This window comes from Ptychodera flava, chromosome 18, assembly GCF_041260155.1.
Source record: "Ptychodera flava strain L36383 chromosome 18, AS_Pfla_20210202, whole genome shotgun sequence".
NCBI lineage: Eukaryota > Metazoa > Hemichordata > Enteropneusta > Ptychoderidae > Ptychodera > Ptychodera flava.
Window position 1 is genome coordinate 24,644,248 of NC_091945.1, and position 11,936 is coordinate 24,656,183.

Genomic DNA, 11,936 nt, shown 5'->3' on the forward strand with positions numbered 1-11,936 from the left:
TAACTTTACCGAAGCCGATATTTTTTTGCACTATATCATCATTTTGTGTCTTTTTCAATGCTGAATTACGTACTTCGAATTTTGTAAAATTGTCACGTTTTAAACCGTTGACTCTTTTTGCCATTTCCAGATTTAAACTTTTGTTGAAACTTTCAGAATGAATTATAGGCGATATTTGAAAGAAAATAAGGCTAAAAAATTTGGGGGTCACAACGTAAACTTTTAAGGTAGAAGAAGTCAAAAATAGACTATATGAATGTTTTTATAGTGTTAGATGATGCCCGCTAGTTCGGTTGCAATGGTAAAAAATGATGACACGGTATGGAAATATCATGGGTGAACATATCAAACAAATAATGTCATATTATAAACCGCATCATAAACAACAGAGCGAAATTAAAAGCTACTATTCAAATGCCAACTTACTCTAAAAGTTTCACTGTAAGTGCGTTATTACACAGCATAGGGCATATTCTGCTCCTATGCACTCACCGTCTTTATGATAAAACACTTCAAAATGCTGCCATAACTTCTTTATATGATTTAGTCTCCCATAATTGGACTGGTTGAATCATATTTACAAGTGATAAATGGAGGCGACAGAAATGTGTACATAAACATCGACAGAAAGGGTTGTTTTGGCATACCGTAAATGAGCTGTGACATACTGCGCAGAACTATGCGCAAAATTCAAAAATAACAGAGATGCAGTATACCTTAAGATTCTTTGGATTCTTCCAAAATGTGTTATAATATTGTATGTGTTCGATGACATAAGGTTGTATGTTTGTGAACACTAAAATACACCTGTTCGCCAAATATTCGTTTCCCCATAGACCCCAAAAAATCAAGCAGTTCTGATGGTTAGAAAAGTGACCTTTGACCTTTGCCCTTAACCGAAATTTAGTGCCATATCGAATAAATAACACAACATTTCTAGTGTTTTTTTGTGACGTGTGTAATATTTATTCATGTTAACAACTATGCATGCAGCAGATTAATTGTTATAATACAATTTAACTAATTGTATAATTATTGCAAGAATTTACAAAAACATTAATATTTCAATCATTTATACTAGTCTGATCGATATCAGTGGAAACAGAAATAAAAGCAGTACAAGGAAATTTAACAACTAAAATGTACATATTTAAGAATAATAACATATGAGCACTATCCATTCCGCCAGGGACACGCGGGATTGTGCTAGAATCAGTGAAAATCATTGAAAATGACGAGAAAACGCCATTTTTAGGAGTGTTGCCATGGCAACAAACTTTGCCAAATTAATATGATTTTTAATATTTTTGATAGAACTGAAAATGATGTTTCATAGTGTACAAGATATCAAATCCAATTTAGTTTTTCTCCACTAAACAGTTTTTAAAGAACGGGAAGGCTTAGCAAATATTTCTAATTTTCCATAATTTTAAAATAAAATTAACGCAAAAAAACAATGAGGGCCCGCACGTTTTTAATCGGATTATTAGACATCGGTCATGGTTAATGTAAATATTATATCAACTTATTACGGTCCCGCTTCCTTTTTGAGTTAACACGTTTGAATTTGAGAAGTTTTCTCTCTTTCCACAAATCCGAAAAACATGGCCACTTGAGGGCGCTATCACGAACTTAACATGGGGTCAAAGGTCAAATTATACCCTTGTCTTAATTCACTAGACCATTTGCCTAACTATTTTACTGTACTTGTACGATTGAAAAATTAGACAAGGCAAGTAATAATTGGTGAAATATTGGTATAATTGTCATATAGCAATGTTGTTTTTGACCATTTGATGTAAACATTTGCGCCATTGACGTCTTATTTTTCAAACGCTGTTACTATGGTAACAGAAGGTAGCACAACAAAATTATTATACTGGTACTTTAGTTAGATCACGGCCTATCTTTTGGTATATAATTTATATGTTTTTGAAATTTACCCTTGGCCACCTCATATAGGCGCTCTGCAGGTTTTTACAGACAGTGCCTCTTAAGTACGCATTGTTTAATTTTCTGTATGTGTTGCCCTAAAACCGAATTGTTAATAGATGCATTACAAAGAATTTACTTCCTATGGCCTGATACTAGAAATGTAACCATTTCGCGATAAGTGGCGATATTTCCAAGGCGCGAATTTTTATTTTATTTTTGTCAGTCTGGTATTATTTCTCACTCACATCCATGGCAAGAAAGAAAAGTGATTTCAGATCCCAAATTATTTGTAATGGCCAGGCAGCTCGGAATAAATAAATTGATCCTCGGAATCGCCGCTTTTAGTTTAGCAGATTTTGATTTTTTTCAGAAACATGACGTATTTTCACCCACTTGGTTTGGTCTGTTATAGCATATTTAGTCCAAAAAATCAAGTTTACAGCATATATGTTTTCAACAGCCTTCAAATGTACAGTATTATGTTAAAATACACCATATAGTTGTGTTTCATTAATTTTAACCATCTTGACCTGATGTTGAAATATGGACTTGGCAGGAAAAGGGATACTGTACGATAGACCTGATCATGATTATTGATAATAGACACCTTCTAAAGGTTTTATTTCTTATATACTAAATGCCATATTACATATATTAGAAATCTAGCCATAATTCTAAAAACCCGCAGCCCGCAACCCGCAACCCGCACTTTAGCAGATACCTTTTTCTACGAACACGGAACAGCCTAGATCAGTGGTGATCTCTCCAGATAGCAATACCACGGTCATTGTTGTCGCTAGCACAAAATAAACCAGAAAGTTCAAATGCACTTGATTAACAGCACAAGCGCCACCACTATGCGTGTGTTTAATAGATATATGTTTCATGATGCAGTTTTATTACGACCATGCTTTATTGCCAGCATACAAGATGGCGTGCAACCACGCTTACATCCGGGTAACTTACATGTCAATCAAATATAAGAGGTGATGTCATACTCATTTGTACAGTCTCATTGCTTACTGTGGTCCATATCGTAACATCTTTCTTTTCATTTTTTTTTAACAAACAAACAAACAAACAACAGGACTCTAAATACAAATCTCAGACTGAATGATTTAAATCTGAGTGTCTCTGAATGATGTGTCCTTGATGTCCAAATTCAGAAAAGCATGCAAAGGAAGAACTCTGAAATGAAATGTTTAATATGATCATTTCTTGCATAAATCAAACATAAACGTTGATCAACAAATTTCGCGCAGTCAGACCATGACATAGTCACTGAAACGTGAAGGCTGCTTCACAAGTCTGGTTCGGGTGCTTGTGACAGTTGGTTTTATATCCATGGCTGTTGGCTTCTTTGGGCTGTTGGCTGGTGTTACACTAGTCATCTCAGCTGTTGTCTTCCTGTCCGTGTTTCGCTTCACAGTTGAACAGGCAACTGACATGTGTTTGTTCATCAACAGGCTCTGTCTTGCATTCTGGTGGTATTTCCTCCTTGGTGGCTTAAGAAATTCCTATTGCGCCTATAGATGTGTCCATCAACATCAACTAGATATGAACGGGGTGCTACTTGCTTTGTACATCTACCAAGACGCCATTGCTTCTGTCTGTCTGTTGGTAGAGGCTTCATTCTGACTGGTTGTCCGATGAGTAGTTCTGGTAACTCCTTAGCATTTCTGTCATAGTAGAACTTGGCCTTTCTGCGACGATGTTTGATATCATCAGTGACATCTGGTATTACTCTAGGTTCTAACAGTCTGGTTGCTGTTGGCAGGAGTGTACGAGTGCGTCGTGACATTAGACGTTGAACAGGGCTACTTCTTGTGCCTTCTGTGGGTGTGTTCCTCCAGTCAAGTATAGCTTTCCATGGGTCATTTCCACTCCGTGTAGCTTTCTTTATTAGTCTCTTTGCAATCTTCACTGCGGCTTCCACTTTGCCATTTGACTGACTGTGATATGGCGAAGACGTGATTAACTGAAACTCCCAGTCTTGTGCAAATTGACGAAAGTCTTGACTTCCAAACTGCGGTCCATTGTCCGATAAGACTGAATCTGGTATGCCATGTCGACTGAACTGTGCCTTACAGCATTCAATTACTGTTTGCGCTGTGGTATTTTCAAGCTGATCTATCTCCCAATAGTCAGAGTAGAAATCTACCATTACAAGATAATCTTTGCCTTTGCAATGACACAGGTCCATGGCTAGCTTACTCCAAGGTCGGCCAGGTATGTCATGAGTCATAAGAGGTTCCTTACAATGAGCCTGCTGGTACTCATTGCATGTACTGCATTTACTTACTGCATCTCGGATTTCATCATTCATCCTGGGCCAAAATAACACATCGCGGGCTTTCCGCAGACTTGACTCTACTCCAAGGTGGCTGGCATGAACACGTGCTACCATTTCAGGTCGCATCACTTTCGGTATGATTACTCTTGGACCTTTATACAGTACTCCATTCTGTATAGTGATTTCATCACGATACTGCCAATATTCTCTTATGATAATTGGTACTTCTTCTTTAGTATCAGGCCATCCTGAGAGAGTAGTAGTCTTGAGCACTTGTAGGGTTTCATCTTGCTGTGTATATCTCAATATCTGTTGCAGTCTCTGATCTGTCACATTCAGGAATTCTGCTGCATTTATATCTGCAATTTCCTTGCTCCACTTCTGCTCTTCTTTGATCCTAAATATCTCATATTCAGGTGTATCACAGCTGATTGGTCTCTGAGGCAATGCTGCTCTAGAAAGGAAATCTGCTATGTACATCTCCTTTCCTTTCTTGTAGCTGATACTCAAGTTATATTTCTGCAACCGCAAGATCATCCTCTGTAGCCGTTTAGGGGCTGACAGTAAGGGTTTCTTGAATATACTTTCAAGAGGTTTATGGTCGGACTCCACGGTGACTGATTCACGTCCATGGATATACTGGTCGAACCTTTCACAGGCAAATACAATGGCAAGGCACTCTTTCTCTATTTGCGCATAGCGTTGCTCAGTAGGGGTGAGGGACTTGGATGCGAATGTTACTGGCTGTCCATTTTATATTAGGACTGCTCCCAGGCCTTTCTCACTCGCGTCACATTGTATGGTTACCTCTTGAGTGACATCATAGTACTTGAGTACTGGATGCTTGGTGACTAATTGCTTGATCTGCGATATAGCATCATCATGCTGAGGTTGCCATGTCCACACTGCATCTTTGTCTGTCAGTCTCCTGAGTGGTTCACATACATCAGAGAGGTGTGGCAGAAACTTGGCAAGGTAGTTTACAAATCCCAGTAGTCGCTGTACTGCTTGTACACTGTCAGGCTTCGGCATATCTATGACAGCCTTGACTTTGTCAGGATCTGGCTGTAAACCATCTGCAGTCAGTAGATGACCAACAAAAGGCACTGCATTCATACGAAGGCGTAGTTTCTTCTTGTTGAGTTTGAGGTTAACTTCTCGTGTTCGCTCAAGTAAGCCAATCAGGTTGCTGTCATGATTACTGATTGCTTCATCAACTGTCTCTCCACAACCAATCACAAGAATATCATCTGCTATGGTCTGTACACCTGGTAGTCCTTCTAAGACTTCATGCTGTCTTCTCTGGAACTCTTCTGGTGCTGTTGATATTCCAAAGGGCATACGTAACCAACGATGACGACCAAATGGTGTCCAGAATGTTGTGAGATAACTGCTTTCCTTGTCTAGTTTCACTTGCCAAAATCCATCTTTCGCATCTAACACAGAGAATACTTTGGCATTTGTTAGGTGTGGTAACACATCCTCAATGGTTGGCATTGGATAATGAGAGCGCTTCAAAGCTCCATTCAAGTCTTTAGGATCGATACAGATACGTAGTTTGCCTGGCTTTTTCACAGCTACCATACTACTGATCCAATCAGTTGGTTCAGAAACTTTCTCTATTATGCCTTGCTGCACTAATGAGTCTATTTTGTTCTTCAACTCAGTCTTCAGTGCAACTGGTACTTTGCGAGGCTGATGCTGTACTGGTTTCACTTCCTTATCAATCTGTAGGTGACAGGGCTCGAAATTAACTTTTTTCCCTGGTAGTCCCATTGGGCTACCATTTTCTGAAGTTGGTAGTCCAGTGACAAGGTCTGGTAGCCCATGCATGAATGAAGAGGGGTTTTTTTTGTAAAAGATATTTGTATATATATCTAGATATTGAACGATTTATTTTGCATGATTCTATCCAGTAAGTGAATTTTCTAGTCTAGATCAATACCTGCCAATAGCCTTAGGAGAACAGTATAGCATGTGCAGTGGACAACGCTGACGCCTCAAAGTTTGACGACCTATTCACACATACGCAGAGCTTATATGCAACAAAGTCGACATGTCCTTTCTGTGTCCAGCTGGGTTGACTGTATGAGCGTCGGTCTTATCAAAGCGATCAACATCATATGTCGCCACTAAGTAATTTCATATCCAGGCTTTGGTAGTCCGTGTGGGCTACCATTTCATTCGTTTTGGTAGCCCCGGGGAAAAGTTGGTAGTCTGTGGACGCGGGACTACCGCTAATTTCGAGCCCTGGGTGATATTCCCCTGGAAGACATCCAAGACCATGGAATACATCGCCATATTCCTTCATGATTTGGTCATAGGTCAAAGGTGAAGAGTACCTAATGGGCTGACTGTATGCTGTGAAGTCGTAGCTTGCTGCTAGATAGAATGTTCAGTCTCTCTATATCAACTTTCAGTAGTCCCATAGCCTCACATGTGTTTGCAGACAGCAGTGGTTTCTGCTCCACATCTGTTATCTGGAATCTCAGTTATAGTTCATGGCTTTATAATTGCATCGCAATGTTGCCTCTCCACGTGGATACATACAGCGACCTCCATACAGCCTAAGTTTCACCTTGCTTGTACGTAGGGCTGGCTTCCTGTTCTGTGTTACTTTACAGAAGTCTCTGTAGCTCATCACGTTGCAGGTAGATCCACTGTCTAGTTGGCATTTTACTGGGTAGCTTCCCTTACGGAAAATTGAGATCTACATCTAGTCCACATTAGATCTACAGTAGACTTTATTTTAATTGGGCAGTAGATGAACTGCTTCATCTACTTTTGTGCATACTAATGAGGTCATAGTTCAGAGAGTAGATGAAATGTAGACAAAATGTGGATGAAAAATTAGACGAAATTAGATCTCAGGTAGATGAAATGTAGACAAGATGTAGATCTATTGCTTCGTCTACTTTTGTGCATATAATCATCAGGTCATAGTTTAGAGAGTAGATAAAATGTAGATGAAAGGCAGACAAGATGTAGATGGAATAAATTACGTATAAAGATGTAGCTTAGACAAAGAACAAGAAATTAGTGAGGCATGGAGATCTTGCAAAACTGTTGAAATGAAAATGTAAGTATGTTAACATGTCAATCAATTTTTAGACTTTAAAAATTGACCGATGGCCATGGTGTAGCACGGGCTAGAGCTGCAGTTCATGATGAGTATCACAATATTGAATATCACAACAACATCCTCTTGATGTAATTTGGTGGCAACTTCACTGAGCACCATGGTATCAATGGACCTTTGAATAACATGAGATATCTCACGCTGGAAAAATCAATCATTCAATGACCGATCATGAGTGGTATTCAGGTCGAAATAGAGAGTAGAACATTGTGCATGCTTAGGCCTACTCAAATATTTCAAAATCTTTCTCAACTGTACATACATCATTACATGATTAACAGAACAAACTGCATACAAAGCATTTCAGTACATTCAACGACGCTTTATTAAAAAATTTAGAACTGAAATATTCTACATGTTACACAATCAAAATTCATATGGTCGTGGTATTAAAACAGGCGATCAACAAACCTTGCCTACCTCACGGGCCTACCTTACAAGTTGCATTACAATTACCGCAGTACCAGTAGTACAGCTGTATACTGGCAGTGTAGAGGCACTGCCATCGTCAAGTTATCGATGCCAACCTATGTCTCAACCCGATGTAATTCTCGATCGGAACACTTTCTATGCATATCAGAATTGATGTCACATTGTTTCCAAGGTGTACAGATGACGAAAATGTGCTTGAAAAATAAGATTTGTTGAAGTACGAATGGTGAGCAGGCTGGCTTCTCTCCCCGATATGCATTGATATGCGAGGTATGCTGAACCGTTGAAAACATGGCGCCTTCTGATTGCGCATGCGCATAAGGTCAACTCTCACAGTTGACCCGGAAATCGAAGCCAGTTACAAGGTCATTTGCTCTAAAAGAGCTTGAGGTGGAGGCTGAAAGGTGGTGGGGAGATCAGTCCATGCGCGAACTCTCCATGAAAATGCAAGAAAATACGTTGCTCAGGTGAAGAAATTACTTAAAGCAGTATACTGGTAATTTTTAAAGCTGACTCGTGTTATGCATGTGTACTGAAATGCCATTGCCAAAATAACACTGTACTGTAGTCTTATCTGTTACGTGGCAATGATAACAATGTCAATACAATTATTTGTAAGTTGACTGAGAGATAGGGCCGTGGCTGCTGATTTTCACACGATTCAGAAGTGACTTAATGATACTCAGAAAGTTTTATACGAGGATAGTTTTGATTTTATCTTTTACAATTAAAAGCAGCTGGGATATCAAACAGGTTCGTTTGATTGTTTGTTGGATATGACGCCGAGGAAATAAAGTTATCAGTTAACAAATAGCTCACTTGCATATTTATGAAGTTTTGTGATTAGTCACATAACTCAAAAAAACAACTTACGAATTAGATCAGGGTCCGGCCCGTGGTTAGATGCTACTGTATTGACCCATCTGAAGAAAGTATTAATGAAAACATTTATTTTTTATTCTTTTTATTGTGATTCACTTTAAAGTCACTTTTTCAAAAATTAATTACTGGATAATCTTTACAATTTTAACTTTACCACAAAATTGTAGTTTGATCCCTGTGATATTTTGCATTTGTGTTCCTCGAGTTAAACAGGAGTGCCTAGGATGAAAGAAAATTAATTCACTAATTTCTTCTCTCTATTGTTGTACAGTATATATTCAAATATAAGGTAAAATGTCTTGTCTTTTACTGATGCCTTCTCGCATGGAGCCTGCAATTGCCAATCATAGAATTTGAAGGGATTGGATTGTTGGACATGGTATACAGCAAAAAACAGTACATTAGATTAAATGTAGACAAGATGGAGATTTTTTAAGTAGAGTAGATGAGTCTTTGTTTGCCTAAGTGAATTTTGTAGATGAAACTCCCTTAGATTGGATGGTAGATCAGTGTAGATCAAGCGTAGACGAAGTTAGTGCGAAATGTAGACATAGTCATGTCTGGTGTGGACAATATCTGTAGACAAAGCTTCATGTAGACAAACTGCTGTGGCTGTTCATATACAAAACCCTGATGTAGATCTACATAAAGTCTACTGCAGACGGTCCGTAGATCTACTCTCATCTACTGTGGACTTAGGTTTTCCGTAAGGGTTGGTTTGTTCTTAGCTGCCAGATTTAGCGTAACAAACCATTGTTTGCCATGAGTGTTTATTGTTCCAACACTGTGTTGCACAAACATCATTGACTCATCAGATGAAGACTGCCCTCTATCGTCCTGATTCACACTGTATACTGTACGTCTTTTGTTTGCCTTCTGTTGTTTGCAAACTCGTGCAAAATGGTTCTTCTTATTACATTTTCTACACACTTCTCCATATGCTGGACAGCGATCTTTCTTCAGTTCGTGTACTGTTCCACAATAGCGACATTGCTTTTTTGTCTGCTGCTCTGACGGTAGTTGTTTGACATGGCGTTTTGCTGTACTTGCAACTGCTTTCTTAGTTGTACGTGGCTTGTATTTCGTAGCATAGTGTACAGTTTCTGGTTCTGTTGTACCTATTTTCTTCAACTGTAACTGTGTTATTTCACTACTTCTACACATCTCTATCGCTTGGTTTAGATTGAGCTTTGGTTCTCTCAACATACGAGCGCGCACGGCGCCATCTTTGGTACCAAGTACAATTCTGTCCCGCACCATTTCATCTGTCAGGGTGCTGAAATCACATCGTGTTGCCAGCTGCCTCAACCTTGTGACATACTGATCAACTGACTCGGCGACATCTTGTTCGCAAGTGTTGAAAACGTATCGTTCATAGATGACGTTTCGGGTGGGCTCGAAGTGTTTCTCTAAAGCATCAAGTATTTTCTTTTCGTCCGTTCTATCGTCTTCACTCATGTCCAAGTGTTTATAGATTCGGAAACATTCTTTTCCCATCACTGACAGAAGTGTTGCTACTCTGATTTTCTGATCTTTCTTATTCAGTTCTGTGGCGATTTCGTAATTTTCCCAGTTTGACCTGAAGAACGCCCAATTTTGAACTAAATCACCTTTCATTTCCATACTCGCTGGTACTGGAAAGTTTGATGAAGCCATTTTGCTTACCGTACTGCGCTACCAATCCGATTTGTCAACTTCGTTGTCAATGTCAGGGCGACTGAGGCGTTGTCAATCAACAAAGCTCTACAAACTCTTCTGGTTTCTGTTCGCAGTCAGTTTGGCTTCTCTTTGATGGTTCATTTACAACTTCTTACCATCCGATCCCGCTCCGACACCATGTTTCATGATGCAGTTTTATTACGACCATGCTTTAATGCCAGTACACCAGACAACATGGCGTGCAACTTGGCGTACATCCGGGTAACTAACATGTCAATCAAATACAAGAGATGATGTCATACTCATTTTTACAGTCTCATTGCTTACTGTAGTCCATATCGTAACACTTTAGTCTTGCCAGGGTCTAGCCGCAAAAAGGCAGCTCACCGCCGGCCGGCAGCCGGGCTGTGCGTGGTCTTTTTCTAACATGTTGCTGTGCAGCACCGGCCACTACAGGCCAGCGCTGCAAAGAAAACAGGTCAGAAAAGCCAGCGCACGGCATATGGGCTACAATAATTGCACCTAGCCTGGGTCATTCTTAGCCCTGCCATGGTAACTTCTTAGCTCCAAGGCCCTGCGTACGATACTGTGTTTTCCCAGCGCGGCGCGAGAGGCCTACCGCCTCCCGTCCAGCACCTTCAACGCTGGGAACGCGGAGCATCGTAGGCTGGACCACTAGGAGGGCCGTAGTAAAAATTGAATATTTCTTTGGTCTTGTGAAACACACAAGCCCTGCTATGTGCAGCAGTGTTAACACAACGTCTTTAATGTAAATCCACTTTCGACCGACATTATATGAGCATTTGGAATTTCGAAAACGAGGTGTATATATATAAATTTCCGAGTCCCATCAATGTGAAAATAAATTTCCGAATCCCATCTATGTGAAAACGTTAACGAGACTGTATATTAAGTTTTGCAGCTGGTATTACGTGTATATAAAATTTTACAGCTGACTGTATGCAGAGTGAAAACGAGGTTGAATGTAAATGTTTTCGAGACATAAGCTTACAGTTGAAAAAATGTACATTCAACCTCGTTTTCAACTGTATGTCGAAAGCGAAGTTGAATGTAAATATTTTCGAGACAAGCTACAGTTGAAAAAATGTTCATTCAACCTCGTTTTCAACTGTATGTCGAAAGCGAGGTTGAATGTAAATGTTTTCGAGACAACCTTTAATACAGTTGAAAAAAATTACATTCAACCTCGTTTTCAACTGTATGTCGTAAGCGAGCCTGAATGTAAATTTATCCAAGTCCAGGCTCTATGTATTTATGTAATGTATATATGTATGTATGTATGTATGTACGTACGTATGTATGTATGTATGTATGTATGTATGTATACGGCTTGTTTTCACTCGGGTTCGAACCCACAACATATGGCATCAGTCGCCCAGCGGAGAGGCCACAGAGAGAGCCGCTCGGCTAAATCCCCAATCTAAAAAGAGAGGTTCAATAGCCGGCTAAGTTGTTACATTTTTCTGACTGAGGACTGCTCCACACATTGTAGAGTTCGTGAAGCACTCACGCACACATATGCTCACTATCACACATCGCACATACAAACTTTATCGAGGCGAAGAAACGAATTCA

The 11,936-nt window shown here is 39.6% G+C and overlaps 1 protein-coding gene across 1 annotated transcript; it reads right to left on the minus strand.

Annotated features, from left to right (window-relative positions):
* Positions 1 to 9,365: 9,365 nt before the first annotated feature.
* LOC139117678 (uncharacterized) lies at positions 9,366 to 10,337 on the minus strand. The gene has a single exon (XM_070680921.1). The coding sequence runs from the start codon at positions 10,335 to 10,337 to the stop codon at positions 9,366 to 9,368; it is 972 nt and encodes a 323-aa protein (XP_070537022.1).
* Positions 10,338 to 11,936: the final 1,599 nt, after the last annotated feature.